This window comes from Furipterus horrens, unplaced genomic scaffold (genome assembly GCF_987537825.1).
Source record: "Furipterus horrens unplaced genomic scaffold, mFurHor1.1.pri manual_scaffold_2, whole genome shotgun sequence".
Lineage (NCBI taxonomy): Eukaryota > Metazoa > Chordata > Mammalia > Chiroptera > Furipteridae > Furipterus > Furipterus horrens.
Window position 1 is genome coordinate 187440869 of NW_028327172.1, and position 18526 is coordinate 187459394.

General features: G+C 36.2%; 1 protein-coding gene across 1 annotated transcript in view; it reads left to right on the forward strand.

The window, feature by feature from the left end:
• The first annotated feature begins 17089 nt into the window (after positions 1–17089).
• FRYL (FRY like transcription coactivator) overlaps positions 17090–18526 on the forward strand; it is a 169617-nt gene continuing 168180 nt past the window's right edge. Inside the window, exon 1 of the mRNA XM_090266905.1 lies at positions 17090–17349. Within this exon, the coding sequence (XP_090123031.1) occupies positions 17148–17349 (202 nt within the window). The 5' untranslated portion in view covers positions 17090–17147. The remainder of the gene's footprint in view (positions 17350–18526) is intronic.

The following is an 18526-nucleotide window of genomic DNA, read 5'->3' on the forward strand; positions in this document are numbered from 1 at the left end:
ACTGACATTGCTGGTTTTCTATTCTGAGTGTCATTTACCTGTGCTTTTCTAGGAGCTTCTAATAGAAATTCTGATCAAGATAAGCTTTCCATTCATTCAGTTTAGTTTTAAAGCTGTCTTTTTCTAATTTTGCATGCAAAAATTATTTGGGCATCAAAAGAGCTATATTTTGGCCATCTTAAATTGATACACTTCTAGTTAAATCTTCCTATTTCTGTAAGTACTTGCAAGTAAAGGCTTTAATTGCATATCTGCAGTGTTAATAGATGCTGGGGTCTGGGTGTTGCTGGCCTTGGACACATGATTTCCCATGTTGATTCTGGTTTTATTTTGAGATCTGACAAATTTCTAGGGATATTATGTAGTGAGTTGAAGTGTGCTGCTTGTGGGTTGAGCTTGAAGGGGCTGTCACCACCTGAGTGATCTCAAACCCTCTGATGTGTCTTGGTTTCTTCCCCTGGCTGTCTACTGCAGTGGTGAGGACTTGGAGCACTGGGTAACTAACCTTTATGTGTGTGTCCTTGGACAAGTCAATTACTTAATTACAGTTGAGTTGAAATTCCCTATAGGACTTCATGTCACAAGGGATACCCCTGACACCTCTGAAGAGATTCTTAGTTGTCTAAGACTACCTAAGATTTGATTTGGAGGAAGTAAATGGCCCTTATCTTTAGAGCCGAATGAGTTCAGGCTCTTATTTATGCAGGAAAAGGTTTTGTTCATACTCTCAGCAATTTCAATTGAAAAGCCAAAGTTAAAAACCAGCCATCCAGTTCTTTCTCCTGTCCTTAGTTATCTCGATCATTGTCTTTAGCCTAAGTCCTCTCAACCCTTAACCTTTAGTTCCACATTGAGGATTTCAAAAAAACAGGTAAAAGGGCGGTTTGGAGTTCCAAGGAAAACTCACCCAAGTCCACAGCATGCAAAGTGAGGAGTCTGTGGGGCACAATGGACTGCTGATAGTACCTAGCACGGGTCAGGTCCCCATGGTGGTCTTGGGTGGGCTTCTCTGGAATCCTGCCATAATATGTCACTATAAGGCAGTTTGCGTCATGGTAAGAGTATCCATGTCACAGCACCTTAATCTTGGTCACGAGAATGGCACCAGATGTTAAATTGTTAAAGTCAGACCAGAACTTGGTTCAGCAACGTCAGTACTTGAGTTCTGGCTAAGAGAGAATTCAGGGCCAAGACTCAAACTGTAAGAGAAAGTTTATTGTGAAAATCACAGAACTAGAAGTGAGCTTTAGAAGAAATAGACACAAGAAACAAGGCAAAAGAACACGCCCTTCGAGCAAAGGAGAGAGAAGGGTAAAGGAAATGCATGGGGGTGGGTAGTGGGGGAGGTGGGGGGGGGAGGCACACAGGAAAGGCCTGAGCATGCCCAGAAGAGGGAGAGAGGGCTGGGTCCTCTGTCCTAAGGGCTTTTAAGGCTGGAGATCTTAGGGGAGGTCCCAGGGAAGGATCTCAATAGACAAGTCATCAACTTTCCAGGTGTGTCCTTTCATGGTCTTGGTTTCCACTGATTGACTGGCACTAGGGTAGGGTCTCATTAGTCAGTGCAGCTGGTCCTGATGTCAGCCATGGCATCACTTGTCTGGTTTTGCTGCTTTTCTGGGCCTGGAGCTGAGACACAACTGAGCCCTAGATTACCCCTAGGGTTTAATTATTAAGGGAGTGGTCATGCAAGGGCCTGCATGAAAGTTGAATGAGGCCATTGGTCAGCCCCTTGTTCCTCTAAGGGAGTCTCCCACATGACTGACTAGGAACAAGCTAGGGGATGAAAGGTCAGGGGAGGGTCCTAACTTCATGACCAGCGATATGAAAGGTCAGGGCCTCTAAACAGCATACCCAGGGTTATGCTAGGGGAGGAAAGGTCACCCTGGGAATGAGGTCCTTGTTTTCTTAGTTTGCCCATTGCTAGGCACCCTGGTGACCTTCTGTATTTGGCCCATCAGCCTTGCTCTGCTCTTGTCTAACTGCCTAATTCATTAGGATTTACTTTCTTGTCCTTATTTACAAGTGGTTTTATTGTGACTTAAAATTAGATGTCTTTTTTGCAGATCCTTTGTCCACCTCCCCCCAATCCTGCCCTTCAGTTAAACCATAATAGTTTATTGAAAGTTAATGTATATAGGAAAACACTTCAATGTCATTGAATTTTTTTTTTTTTTTTTTTTTTTGGACAAAACTCCTAAGACAAAAGCAGAGACTTTTAGAGCTAAGAACTGCTGGATTTTACTATACATCATGATTGAGTTATGAAAGTTTTATATTTTTCAGTCCTTCTCTGTTATTTTTTGTTTGTACTGGGCCTATGTTTTTCTTATTTCCTTGCTCCTTGATAATAGTATAATTAAGCAGGCATGGTAAAGAAAAGTTAGTAATTTAATTTGATTCTGAGTTTTAGAATAATTTTACAGTTAATTGTTTTTATACCTTTTATGGACAAACTAACAAGAGTAGTATTTTTTTTGTGATATGTACATATTATATATACACACAAACATAAAATACATAAATGTTAACATATTTGTGAGTTTTCAAATAATACACAACAGCATTGATTTTTACATTTAATAGTGTGTGGAAAACATTTAAATGACTGAAACATTTACATTTATGCTTAGTTAGCATATTATTAGTTGGATTTAATCTTTATTATTTTTATGAAAGCCAGTTTGCTAGGCTTTGTGGGAGATGTAACAATAAATTTTTTACCCTTCAGGGACTCATAATCCTAAAGCTAACTCTTAGAATTAAAGAATTTTAGAGCAGGACGAAATTACGAGATTATCTTTCCTTTGGTGTGTTTAAGCAGCAGTCCTCTGATTCCCACCCATTCAGTGTCTCCTGTTTGCTGCTCCCATGAAATTACAATGACATGTAATAATGCCATTTTCTGTGCAGGGGAGAGAGGAATTCAAGCGGGCCGGTGATTGGGCGTCATGAAATGCGTAGCTCTCAGGTACTCTCTTCTGTCTCATTGGTGTGGTAGGCAGGAGGAGATGCCGAGGAGATGCAGGCCATTGTTTTCAGGTCAGATTTTTAGTCCAGAGATTTAACACTGTGAAGTCAAGAAATCATTTTAGTGGGTACTGACTGGAATATAAAACTTAAAGGATACTGCCCTGACCAGTGTGGCTAAGTTGGTTAGGCGTCATCCCGTAAAGCGAAAGGTCCTCAGTTTGATTCCCATTCAGGAGCGCATGCCTCGGTTGTAGGTTTGGTCCCTGGTCGGAGAGGCAACCAATTGACGTTTCTCTCTCACGTCAGTGTTTCTCTCCCTCTCTTTCTCTCTCTCTTCCCTTCTCTCTCTCTTAAAAAAAAAAAAAAAATGTATAATCTTTTAAAAAAACTTGAATGCTAATGTGTATTGCAGATTATTTCAAATATATCATGTGGGTCTATATACACCAGGTTGTTATATAAAATGTATTGTAAGTACATTTCTATGAAATGTATTTTTTTTGCCCTAGCTGGTGTGGTTCAGTGGATTGAGCGGCAGCCGCAAACCAAAGGGTCTCCGGTTCGATTCCCAGTCAGGGCACATGCCTCAGTTGTGGCCTAGGTCCCCGGTTGGGGGTGCGCGAGAGGCAACCACACATTGATGTTTCTCTCCCTCTCTTTCTCTCTCCCTTCCCCTCTCTCTAAAAATAAGTAAATAAATAAATTGTTTTTTTTTTACTGCAGTGAAAAGTATTTGGAAAACATGTATCTAATCTGTCCTTGCTTTCAAGCTGGGGAGGATCCATGGATCGCCATATCCCTAGATATGTTACTTAGTCTTTTTGCTCTGCTCTCTTGTTATCATGACCTGACTCTAAGGTAAAGTGGTTTCTACACAGGTAGAAATATACAAGGTGAGATTTTCCCACAATGCAGCTTAATAAAAGATGTGCAGCAAGGTAGTTTTTTAATTTTGCTGGTCTTGTTTGCATGCCTCTGGATACAAATAAACGCTTTGGTAGATCTAACTGTTGATCTGCAAGTGTTGTTTATGATGTGCCCAGCTTGGTACCAAGATGTGATTTAAGCACCAAGAGAATTTGGATTATTTAATACTAGTACATAATAAAACTACTTATCAAATATTCATGTGGGCACATACAGAGGCATGATTGTATTCTTGTAGTGCACAATATAAATACTAATATTGTTTTGGAGAATCAGCATGGTATGCTGAAGCCATGGTTTGGAAAAAGGCATTGTAGTATGTTTTTATCTGTGGGAATTACTGGCAAGTATTATTGAGAGATTCTAAATACTGTAGTTGTTCACTTCACTTTTGAATTTGGCTTAAATGTTTTTGTTTTTGTTGTTTCTTATTTTTATTTTTTAAATAATCATTGAATTGTTCTTTAAGACCTATGATTGAAGCTAAACCATAATTGTTTTGTGAATTTTGATAATTATATCTTTTTAAAGATAAAAATTCCTCTCATTAAAGATATTTTTAAAAATATTTAAACAGAATAGTGGATTGAATGTTCATGTGCCCATTCCACTGCTCCAACATTTATCAACCCTGTACCCTCAACCGCTCCCTTTCCTCAATTCCCAATTATTGTCATGCAGTTCCTCTGTCATAAAACATCATTTGTAAATATTTCAGGATGTATTTCTGAAAAAGCAAGGACTTCCATTTTTAGACATGAAGTAGAATCTTAAGAATCTTTTTGAGGAATGTACTAAAGTTTTGAGTATGTACTCAAATTGTGTTTGGGTTGTTAGAATGATATGAAGGATAAATGGGGTTCATTAAAAGGACTAAATGGAAAAAGAGAGATACCTGATAAGCAGTTGTACAGCAACACCCCACCCCCCTGCCCCCCAATAGAAGGGTTACAATGAAAAAGCCAATTAATAGCTTTTACGTGCCCATGGAGAGAAAAGGGAGAAATTAGCATTTTTGGACCCCTACTATGTGTCTGCAGGTCAGTAGGAGAGTAAAGCCAAGTGTACTTTATACCATCTGAGATAGATATTCTGTTTCTAGACTTTTTCATGAGGGGAAAAAAATGATGTGTACAAAGACTGCATATCAAAATATTCACTGCAATATTTCAAGAATTGAATCTAATGCTCAATAATGGTGGAGTGATTAAACACACGTTTATAAAATATTGTAATATTTTTAACCACTAGAAATGATATAGTGATACCAATTTTATAAAATGTTTAATGCATATTAAAAATACCTGAAAGAAATTAACCCAAATATTAACATGAATTAATAGTGGCTATCTCTAGGTTTTGAATTATGAGTGATATTTATTTTTTCATTTTTTTTTTGAGGGGGGTGTTGTTGCAAATTGAGTACTTACTATGTGTTAAGCACTATTTAAGCACTATTTATTTACACTTCTCACAGTAGCCCTAGGGGGTTTTATTATCCTTATACAGATGAAATGGAGGCATAGAGAGATTAAGTACTTTGATAATATGAGTTTCTCCAAGTTTAGTCTTTGCTTCCAAGTGTAATTTTATCTATAAATATTATACTATAATATTATTTCATTTTTCTATAAAATATAGTGGATGTTGTGACATTAATAAAAATACTTTTAAATTGATGGATAACGTTTCATCTTCTAAAACATACCATGCTTTTTAAAGCTAGTGCTTTGTTTTTGTTCTGGGTCTCCCCTACAGCATTCTGCTTAGAGGAATAATGGTACAGTGAACTTCTTTGTAAATAAATCTGTACGTGCATTTCTGGTTACCTCCCTAGGGAAAGCTCTTAGAAGTGGAACTATTGGGTCAAAGAACATGAACATTTTAAAGGCTTTGGATACAAGTTGTGAGATTGTAGGTGACAAATGATCATTCCTCCTTAACTTTAGAGAGGTTGTTTTGAGGCTATAAATTTGGGAGAAATAGGTCATCTAAACATCAGTGGGAATTTGCGCTTTCATAGGGCTCCTATAAAAGTCCAGTTTCCCTGAGCTTGCTGGAGACAGTAAACACAAAGAAAAAGAGGAGAGACATACTTTGGAGATTAAATTGTGGCATTTATTTGTTCTGTGACCTTGAGCAGCTACTTCTTCATTTTTCTGATTATCTTAAAATTTGGATTAGCCCAGATTTTTATTGAGAATTGTCTTATGGAAACATACAAAGTATATGTATCAAATTTGCATGAATTTGCTTTGATGTTTGATTTTATAACCTCAGACTCATAATTAGGTAGAGCAATTTCCATTGTATAACTTAAAAATTATACACGTAGAAAGTATAACACATTGATTAGTGACGGTAATGACCATAGAAAGGGTTTTAGTGTTGCATTTTTAAGTAAAAGCTACAGTTTTTTCTTAGGGATCACATATTTTCTTTTTGTGACTAGAAAAAACAGAAACTTTTTGGTTAAATAATTGATGGTTTCTGTTAAATGATTAAGTTTTTATTGTGGTTTCTCTTGAGCATGTTTTCTTTTATAAGCTCCTGTAGGCAACTTCTGCAAAGACTTTAACTGGAGAGGAGGGTTTCAACTTAAGAGGGTTCAGAGGATAGTTAATGAGATCAGAAATTTTTCCTTTGAAGCTACTGAAGAGGTTATGATCAAGTTTTCTGGGAAATCAAGATTAGTAAAGGGTAATTTGACAGTCTAGAAATTTGAGAGGTACAAATGAGATAAGTAGAAAACATCCTATTGAAATTTGAAAGCCATAAGTATTATAATGGAAAAAATATTACTTTTTACTGTGAATAGCAATTATGAAATGATTATAAATGGTAGAGATGGAAATTTATGCCCAAGGAAGATTTTAATCAGGGGCTCTTAATTTATAATCAATGATTGGATTAGAAAGGTTCATAACCTTGCAAAGTTAAGTGTATGTGCATTTTGAAAGGAGAAGTGTCCAGCGCTTTTTTCAGATTTCTAAAGGAATGGCTCGAAAAAGCTCAAGCTAATAGTTGACTAGAGTATAAGCTGCACTAGGCTAGGAATTTTTGTCTGTTTCATTCACTCCTCTCTGGTTCCTGGTACATAGTTTTGCTCAATAAATATTTATTGAATGTATGACTTTTGTAAATCTTTGTGTGGCATAGTTAATAGTAATGAGTTTTTAGAAGTTAGCGATGGGAGTACATTCCAGATTTGGTGAGATTGTTGTCTTACAGGTCAGCTTCTACATTTGTTCAAACATTTTCTCTTGGTGTTTAAGTTGTGATGAGAATGTAGACTATTTGTATGATAATTTTGTGATTAAATTTCTTTTTTTTTTTAACATGGGAATATAATAAAAAATTATTCTAAAGAATACATATTCATTCATCAGTATATTAGAAAATGTACTCTGATACTGTTTTAATTTGATTCAATGAATGAGTCTTAATAGAAAACTCCTTAAATTTGTGCATGTAAAGTTTTGCTAATTGTGTTCATTAGATAAAGTAGTATGACAATAACTGCTATTGTGGCAGAAAATATACAGTAAACAAAATGTTGACAAATTTACCTTCAGGGAACATTGCTTCGTCAGCAAGAGAGCTAGATTTTTGCAGTGAAGCCCAGTTATTTTAGCTCAGTACCATTATACAACATTTTCAGCAGGTAATATATTGTGTAATCTGTGATTACATTAGCCAGCGTAATAAGTTTGTGTATTCTTTAAAATTGAAGTTTGAGAGAAAGTTAAAGAACAACAGAGAGAAGGTTAAAATGCACATATATTTTAAATATTATAAAATACAACATTTCTAAATAAGAGAATAATGAATTTCTAAAGATTTTAGTGTGGTGAAACCAGTATTGATTTTGTAAGTCAATTTCTTTTTTAATTAAAGGGATGGTTGTAAATTCTTTATATTAGTGATTTTTACAAATCACACATAAAAGATACTTGAAAAACTGTTTGCTGCCTGCACTTGATTATTTGTGAGTATATTTTTTCACATTTTATATAATTTTTGGTATTATTGCATTTTTATATTTTCCATAGTTATTTTGCTATTATGACTATGAGCTCTGATTACTTTAAATTTATTTAAAACCAATTGTATCCTTACTCTAAAAGACTGCCAGAACATTTGCATCATTTAAGTCTTTTATATCATTTTAAGAGGGCTTCTAAAATATCCAGAATAATTTTAATAGAGGGGCAGGAATTTGCCTTTGTAGATTCCATATGTTGCCATTTGGTTTCATTTTTCAGTTGAAGTATGATGAATTTATAAGGTCACCACACATTTTAGTATTCAAGTATAAATATAAAATACATTTTGAACTCAAATTTAAATTTTGATTTTTTTTCTTTTTTTAAAAAAATATTTTAGTTATTTATTTTTAGAGATAAGGGAAGGGAGGAAGGGAGCGAGGTAGAGAAACATCAGATCATTTGCTTCTCTCATGCCCCCCAACCAGGGACCTGGCTCGCAACCCAGGCATTTGCCCTGACTGGGAATTGAACCAGTGACCTTTTGTTTCACAGGCCAGTGCTCAACCCACTGGGCAACACCAGCTGATTTATAGTTGGGATCTTTGAAGTAATTTAGCCTAATCTTTTACCCAGTGAGGTAATTCTTTATATAGTGTTTCTGACAACCTTTGCCTAAAAACTCAGTAAGCAGTGACTTCTTTATGAAGCAGCCTTTTCATTAATTATGCAATAATTAAGTTGTTATTCTTTCTGTTGAACTCAAATCTACTTTGTGCTAGGCACCATAACTTCCTTATTCTTCTTTTTAAATTATGAAGTATACATACAAGTATTGAAAATATTATAATGAACATTACCGAGATTCATTTACTCCAAATTTTTGCTTTATTTGCTTGAGATTACTGTTTTCTGTAATAATGTATTATCAGAGACATGTATGTTGTATTTCATTACAATGAATGTACAATAAATTTGCGGCATTCTGTTCTTTATTATTCTCATAATTGTATTCAGAGAGGAAATGTGGTTAATGTGTTATGTGACTACCCATTCAACTTTCTCTTTTGCTTTCTGTACTGAAGTGAAGCAAGACTCAGTTGACCTGAGATCCTCCCAGGTCCAGAGCTGGGCCACTGTTCCCTTTATTTATTTCACATGGAAGCTCCTAGATCGTTACTCTTACTGCAAGTTTAAAACCTTATTCCTTCAAAACCTGTGCTGCTCGGCAATTTACAGTCCTCTCTTCAGTATTGACAAATACCAACTGATCTCATTCTTATCTATATGACTGTTTTCTATTAAAATAAGAATCAACAGGACTTCTGGTCAAGATGGTGGCATAGGCAGACATGGCTCACCTCTTTATACAACCAAATCAAAATTACAACTAAAATATAGAACAGCCATTACTCAGAACTGACAGAAATTGGTTGAATGAAGTCTGACAACTATAGAATTAAAAAAACCACATCCATGCAGACTGGTAGGAACGGCACAGATGCGGAACAGGCTGATCCCATACCCACGTGTGGTGGATATAAATTCAGGAGGGATGTCTCAGGAGTGAGGAGTCCCAGCCCCAAATCAGCCCCACCCCCAGTCCAAGGTTCCAGTGCTGGGAAGATAAGTCCCCACAACTTCTGGCTGCAAAACCAGCAGGACTTGAGTTGGTGGAAAAAACTGCTGGAGCCCCAAGCAGTTCCCCTTAAAGAACCCACACACGGACTCACCTACTCAGACTCACTCGCTCTGAGCTTCAGCACCAGGGTGGCAGCTTGAAAGGCACCAGTGGCATGCAGGGAGAAACTGAAGTGTCTGGCATCAAGGCCAGCAGAGGCCATTGTCCCTTTTCTAAACCATCCCCCAACAGAGCCAGCAAGCTGGTGCTATATCTGAGACTCCCATCAACCTGAGTAACACTGTTTGACCCACTAGGAGATCCCCAGAGACTCCGCCTGGCCCAACTTATGGGCCCACCCCAAGCTCTTTCCCCATATGAATTATTGGTCTTGGCTCGTACTTCACAACTTCCTAAATCCTAAATCCTAAATAAGCCACAGCTGGCTTCAGTGAGCCCCAGGCCCAGCACTAGCAGCAGCCAACTTAGATTCACAGCTTGGCTTTGCCTGGGAATCTCCAATCCCAGCATAAGTAACAGCCATCTCAGATTGTTTTATAACTCAGGCAGGGTGCCCCGGTCAAAACATGTAGGGGCTGACCTTGGCCTACCTGGGAAATCCAAGGACCAGTGCACCTAGTGGACAGCTACAGACCACATCAGAGCACCACCACCCTGCCCCTGCACAGCTGATCCTCCATAGAGGGTGGAGGTTGGTGATCAGTGGTCACAGCCAGTCCTTGCAGCTGACTGGCCTGAAGAAATTGATTTACCTTCAGCAAGCAAGGCTCAACTACAAGAGGAGGGTGTACACAGCCCACATAAAGTGCACACCTCGAGTACCCCGCTTGGGTCATAGTGGAGGCTGTGCTGCTGGACCCTACAGGACACCTACTACATTAGGCCACACTACCAAGACAGGGAGTCATAGCAGCACTACCTAGGACATAGAAATAAACATAGGGAGGCTGCCAAAGAGAGGAGACAAAGAAACATGGCCTAAATGAAATAATAGATCAACACTGCAGAAAAAGAGCTAAATGAAATGGAGATAAGCAATCTATGAGGTGCAGAGTTCAAAACACTGGTTATAAGGATGGTCAAGGAACTTAGTGAGGATCTCAGCAGCATTAAAAAGATCCAGTTAGAAATGAAGGATACACTATTTGAAATAAAGAACAATTTACAGGGAAAAAACAGTAGAGTGGATGAAGCTGAGAATCAAGTTAATGATTTGGAATATAAGGAAGAAAAACAAACATGCAGAACAAGAAGAAGAAAAAAGAATGCAAAAAGAAAAAATAAGGATAGTATAAACGTCCTCTGGGATAACTTTAAGTGATCCAACGTTTGCATCATAGGGATGCCAGAAGGAAAAGAGAAAGAGCAAGAAATTGGAAATTTGAAAAAATAGTAAAAGAAAACGTACCAGTTTGGTGAAGGAAATAGACATGCAGGTCAAGAGAGTACCAAGAGTCCCAAACAAGATGGATGCAAAGAGGCCCACTCCAAGATACATCATAATTAAAATGCAAAAGGTTAAAGATAAAGAGAGAACCTTAAAAGCAGCAAGAGAATAGAAGTTAGTTACGTACAGGGGAGTTCCCATAAGACTGTCAGCTGATTTCTCAAAAGAAACTTTGCAGGCTAGAAGGTACTGGCAAGAAATATTCAAAGTCATGAAAAGCAGGGACCTACAGCCAAGATTACTGTACCCAGAAAAGCTATCATTTAGAATCAAAGGGCAGATAAAGTGCTTCCCAGACAAGGTAAAGCTAAAAGAGTTCATCATTACCAAGCCCTTATATGAAATGTTAAAGGGACTTATTTAAGAAAAAGAAGAAGATCAAAACTATGAACAATAAAATGGCAATAAAAACAAATCTATCAACAATTGAATCTAAAAACAAACTAAGCAAACAAGAAAGACAGAATCATGGATACAGAGAGCGTTTTGATGGCTGTCTGATGGGAGGGGATGGGGAGAATGTGCAAAAGGGTGAGGGGATTAAGAAATACAAATAAGTAGTTATAGAATAGCCATGGGGATGTAAAATACAGTATAGGAAATGGAGTAACAAAAGAACTTATACCCATGACCCATGGACATGAACAATGGTGGGGGATTGCTTGAGGGAGCCGGGGATGCTGGTTGGAGGGGGGGCAAAGAGGGAAAAATCAGGACAATGGTAGTAACATACTGAATAAAACATAGTTTTAAAAAGGAATCTCTACTGCATTGCTCATGTGTATACCATAACAACATTTATCTAACCTCTCAAAAATATTAGTATAAAAGTAGTAATGAAACTAAAACTCCTTTTCCTGTGGATAGAATATTCTTCAAATTAATCAAGTGAAATGAAAATGAATATGAGTTCCGCGTTAAATAATATGAATGGAGACAAGATGAAAAACAATTGGCGTTAAGAAAAATAAAACCCAAAACCAAGACAAAAACAACAAAAAGCCCCATTCCTGCTAAAAAGGATTATAACCTATAAAGAAAATCAACACTATGAACCAAATATTTTCCAGGGAGGGTAACCAAAGACATGTTTATTTGATCAAAAGTGAATGTTGAACCCTGGCTGGTGTGGCTCAGTGGATTGAACACTGGCCTGTGAACTTAAAGGTCACAGGTTGGATCCTGGTCAGGGCACATGCCTGTGTTGTGGGCCAAGTCCTTAGTTAGGGACGTGCAAGAGGCAACCAGTCCATGTTTCCCTCTCTCTCTCTCTCCTCCATTCATCACTCTCTAAAAATAAATAAATAAAACCCTTAAAAAAGTGACAGTTGACCTTAAGAAGGTCATGTGTCTACTAAAGAGGTATTGAAAATTTTAGACAAAAGTTGGGAAGCCTTAAAATGACAGAATGATTTGTCAGTGTTTTTACAGAAAAGTGAACACCTATAGAAAACATGGCATTAGCTCTTGCTGTTTCTGAACAGAAGGTTTTTCCAAAGTGAAGCAAAACAAAAGACATAGACATGGTGGTACAAATCAGTTCCAGAGGAACTTGTTGCAGTACCATAAAACTGCCGTGTACTCTAGTAGTATTTGGTTTTGTCATCTGTCCTTAGAATAGGGGTCCCCAACCCCCAACATTGGGCTGCACAGCAGGAGGTGAGCGCGGTGAGGGAGTGAAGCGTCACGTGTATTTCCAGCTGCTCCCCATCACTCACATTACCACCTGAGCTCTGCTTCTGGTCAGATCAGCAGCATTAGATTTTCATAGGAGCATGGACCCTACTGTGAACTGCGCATGTGAGGGATCTAGGCTGTGCGCTCCTTATGAGAACCTAATGCCTGATGGTCTGAGTTGGAGCTGAGGGAGTGATGCTAGTGCTGGGGAGCGGCTGCAAGTACAGATTATCAGTAGGAGGCCATAATAAGTCAGTTGCTTACAGACTCACATCAAAACCCTATCAGTGAGTGGCAAGTGACAAGAAAGCTGTATCTGGATATAAAGCTATCCCCCTCCACCTGCCCCCACCCCCAAGTCCATGGAAAAATTGTCTTCCATGAAACTGATCCCTGGTGCCAAAAAGGTTGGGGATTGCTGCCTTAGAAGATAAAGTATAGTTTAAATATCATTATAGACCAGTGCATGACTGTAGTGTAACCACTGTCTACAGCAATGATAGGCTGTTTGTCAGATAAGATTATATGTTTTGAGGGAGAAATGATTCCATGAACCTAAGATAAAATAAAAGTATCAAGATTTATGGCAGAATTATAGATATGTTGTTAGTAGATCCAGAAATATTTGATGAGGCCATCAAAAATTCCAGTAAGCCTGAATGAGATTGATTATAAACAAGTGCATATGAATTAGTTTTTTGTTCATATTTACCAGTTTTTTTGGCTTCAGAGATTTGGTTTTAATTATGATTTAGTCGATTATGCCTGTGCATCAGTGGAATATCATTATATTTTCCAGTTTGGCTAAAGGAATTTCAAGTTATGAAGTTTAAGTAAAAAATTAATATTTTAGAGAGTAGTCTTTCTGATGGGTTGAGGATTAAATTCATTAAACAGAAAAAAAATAGTAAGAAACCAGTTATGATTTAAAATGAAGTCTTTTTGAGTTTCAGTGCCAAATTTAAAAGGTGACCTATTTAAGTGAAGAAATGCCAGGACCTTTAATACTAATAAAAACATGGAATGTGTGCAATAATATGTGTGAGTTCTGCTGTATGGATAACTCCCTGTGGTCATTGGTTTCATTTTTAGTAATACCATCCGATTATTACAGATATGGTACATAGTTTATAATCCATGACCCCCTTAGACTTATTGTAATTGATTGGACTTTGAAAAATATGTACCCCAAACATATTTTGTAGATGGAATAAATATTAGGCCAATGACTATGTGAATTATTTTGCAAATCTGTTTTAGTGAATAAAATAAAAATATTAAGAGTATTATTGAATAATTAAGGTATTGGTGTATTCGTTTAATCATTGGCTATTAAAAGCATTACTTGTCACTGCAAAGAGGAGAAAGGAAGTGGGGACAGTTATAGTTTAAAAGGCATCTAGAAGGTACAGTAATAATTGCCTATATGGATTTTGTCTAGATCTGAATAAGAATAAACTGTTTAAAAAATTCTTATGATACAGTTGGAGAATTTTGAGCTCTGATTGGTGGTTGATGTTATAAAGAAATTATTAATTTGTTATAGAGATTATAATGATATTGGATTATGTTTTAAAAGCATACCTTTGTCTTTGAGAGATACATACAGAATTATATACAGATGAAGTGGTAAAACATCTGGAATTAGATTCGTAATAATCCAGAGTGGTGAGATAGGGGTTGGGCATAGATGGAGAAAGAAATGGAACATGATTTGCCAGGAGTTAATGGTAGGTTCATTATACTATTCTCAATTTTACATTATTTTGAAACATTTTCCAAAGTAAGAATTCAGAAACAATGGAATGTAACATTATTCAAAGAGTATAACTGCTGCACCAGGTGGCATTGCTGTGTAAGATATTCAGAAGTAAGGATGGACATGAGTGACACAGATGTGCTTATTATAAATATATCTAATGTATACATCTGTATTTTGTTTTTCTTCAGAGCTGGAGCCATTTGTTTGCATCTTGGATGATTAACACCTAAATGTTTTATTCTCAAAACTGCTCAAGAGTCCCACAGACAGGATTAGATGATCCAAGTTACCACCAAGAAATTACTGTCTTGAGTTCTGCGGTAAGATTATAGCAACTATTCTAAAGGCTAAATAGTGACTCTGAGGTCTAAAATGCTTTTTAAATGCTATATTTGAGCTACGACCTTCTATAATAATTCATTAATCCTGTAACTCTTACACCCTGAGTTCAAAGTTGTGGTAATCAACGAAGGGTCTTAGAAACATCAACATGCAAACAAGGCCTCAGGGCATTTCCTCCTCATAGAGTCAGCTAGTAATGGGTACAGTTTTGTCACGGAAATGCCACGCCTTCTCCTAGCTGTGTGTCTCCGGTTGGGTCCTCCGGGAGTTGATTCTGAAAACGAGTTTGGCTTCCAGGGTGTTTATGAGGGATCAGCCTCTATTAAGAGAGGTGGTGTAGAAGCAGAGTGGGCAGAGGAAATTGAACTGCAGGGCAGGCTCAGCAAAGCCTTGGCCAACCCTACGGATATCTTGAAGTTGTGGGAGTTTTTTCCCTTCATAAGTAGTAAGGTTCTTGGCGATAGAGATGTATAATGCCTCTGCATCTTGCACAGGTCATGGTAGAAGCTGCTTAGCAGAATTTGTGGAATGATGAAATCTGAGAACAATCTTGTGGTTTCTTCAATGACACTTAATCCTTGCCCTTCATTCCCCCAGTTGAAAGTGCAGTTTAGAACGGCACGGTTAATAGTGACACAGGTAGTTCTTGTGTATCATGAGCAGACATGAAGATAACTTGCCCTCTGTAATCAGCCTGTGCTATATACCATTATGTTTCTGGGCTCCATAGATAAGGAAGACCTGCAAAGGGACCTGAGGAAAACCACGAGCATAAGTTTTAAAGAACATAAGATCATATCCATAAAGAGGAAAGAAAAAAACTTAGAAGACACAGTGATAACTTCTAGGCTATTAAGGTATACAAATTATGGTTCTAACCTGTTGTTTCTTCTGTGTGTGGGGAATAAGCTGACCAGATATGAATTGTCATCTTTTCATGTTCAAAGGTTAAGAGAGAATCTATTTCTTAGAAGCATTTTTTAAAGTCAATATCTTTTCCTAGTAGGTACATTCCTGCTCTAAGCCTAGAAATTATAAGTCCTGTACTTGACTTCCTTGTTATTCCCCTCTTTTCACTTTCACTGTAGAATTTCCTGAGGCAGGATTTGCATTAATAAATCCTCTAGCTTGTCACTGAACCTTAATACTATGTTAATGCTTTACATGTAGAGAACCTTCAATTAATATCTTTTAAATAATGAAATAAAGAATAATTGACTTTATAATTAATGTGGTAGAAAAGTGAGTGTTAAAAACTCAGTAATTCAGAACCAGAAATTGTTTTTTTCATTATAATTTTTCCTAACGTAGTCAGTTTTATGCTTCATCTTCTAAAATATGTAAATAATTTCCTTCATATTGAGAAGAATGAGGTTGTGCTTGTGTTTCTCTAAGTGAATCAGATTTTTAAAATTAAAATGTATATCCTCAAAGTTATAATTTGATTACTTAGAGAGTTTATGCCTTATCTGTTCTCTGTTTTTTCTTTTCCTTCTTGCTCACTTAATATCCCCACCAGAGGGCAGGCAAAGGAAGGGGAAGAGAAGGAGGTATTAATTTCAGTTCTCAAAATCTTATCTTCTGCTGGAATATTTTGTCATGCTTCTGGATTACATTTAGCAATAGGATCAGCCAGGTTATCTATTTGAAAATATTTAGTAGAATGCTCAGTTATTGGGAAATAAGTTACGTAAGGTTGATTATTGGTTTAATTAAGTAATTATACTTTAAATCTTTATTCTTAGATCCATATATTTTAAATTACCACTTCTTTGGGGGGTGGTTTCATGCCAAGGTTTTCATTGCTACTGTTGATAATTGCAATTGATTGTGATGAGGACTTTTTTTTTGTTTTTAAGAGTACATTGGAATGTTCGTAATACAATACTCCTTTCATGTCCTGTAATACTTGATGTTCCTGAAGTCTGTTAATGAATTTTTAGAAAGATAAGAATAATTTTTTGAGTACAAGTTAGTTTTACACTTCAATTGTAAGTTTATCTAAGGTGTAAGGATGATAGACCTCAGATCAAAGTTTTCAAAGTTTAAATGTCATACTAGATGGTTGCTAAACATTTTATGGTCTGAATATTACTTTTTATGGCCTGAATATTACTGTTAACACCCATTGTAGAGGTACAAGTATATGTACATACAAAGTGCCATTTCATGGTTGATAGCTGTTTGCTTTGTTATCAGTATGAACAGCAAATGCCCTAAAAATCAGCTTCAAAACAGCTGGCACTTGACCTACTGGTGTTTAGCACCACCTAAACTCAAGTGACGTTTCTTTGCTCTTTGACATAAATAGTATACCTTATCTTCTCATCAGGGAAATTGGTAAACGTACCTTTCTGTGTGCTTGTGGGTCTGGTAATGTAGAAGGACCTTATAATGGATTTTTTAAAAAGAGTCGTTCCTCCCATTCTTTCGGGAGATGTGGTTTTGGATACTGGAGATAGATTTCAGGGATGTTCCCTGAGATTACTGAAGATGAGACGTCTTAGTTTGCTTTCATCAGAGAAGACGGTAGATGAGGAAGATGGAATCAATTTCTGTCATAGTGGTTATGACGTACACCACCATGAACAACTCGGTAAAGTAAAAATGTATTCAATCCTTTAAAAATGTATACAGTCCTTTATTTGAGAAAAGAAATTATTTTTGCAAGTATGAATTAATAGTGAACATAAATCTTTATTTTGAAAATCAAGTTTAAATATTAAAATGTTTAATATAGTAAATATATAGCTGGTCTAAATTTTTTTAGTATCAAGTTTTTGCTTTTAGTTTAGGTGGAGAAATATTGATTCTCTATATCAAGATAAAGCCATTAATAAAGTTTACAGTTTGATGATGTTTGGAAAATATGTTAGGTTATTGAAAAAATGTTATGACCCATAGAATATGTAAATGAAAAATTTAAAAGGTCACATCTTTCAATATAATCATAGTTTTTTTGTATCACAGTACATTTATTTCTTATAATCCTGTACAGTTAAGTTTGATGCCTTTTAAAGTTTGAGCTAATGCTTCTCATTCTGTGTTAGGAGAAAAGTCAGTTTTATATATAGTAAATGGCAAATGTTAAAGGAAAATCCTTTAGGAATAAGATGGAAAAATGCTGTAAGTTTTTAAATTTCTGTCTAAAATATTTTAAAATGTTCTATGTGATTATGAATTTTTTACTTTTAAGAATAAATAACTACTCATATAAATTAAAGTAATATTTAGTGGAAAGAAGAGAGTTTCTGTAGACGCTCTGCAAGTTTGATATGTATTCTTATAGTTGTTTTCTATGCATGTTTTAATAAGCACATATACCTTTTTATTTATAGAATTAAAAAATGAGGTTTCCAACCCAACTCATATGTGCTTTTTCATTTAATATATCATAAACCTCTTTCTGCCTCATTTAAAATGCACTCCATTGGGTGGATATAATAATTTAATCAATCAGTCCCTTATTAATGAACACTTAAAATGACTCTAATTTTTAATTATTAAAAACAAATATCCATTTATCACATTATATCTATGTATGGTTGTAATATAAGTTTCTATGTGTATTTAAAATTTTGATTGACAATGTCAAGTTACTTTAAAAAAATTTCTTAAGTTCCTTGTTTCTTTGTATCCTCCCTGGGGCTATTTCTTGTCAATTTGAAAATTAGGGTTGTGTTAGTGAGAAACCATACTTTCTGTTATAAAAATATCAATTATGCAAAAGAAAGGAGAAGGAGCTTTTAAGTTTTAAAAAGAAATGTATATTG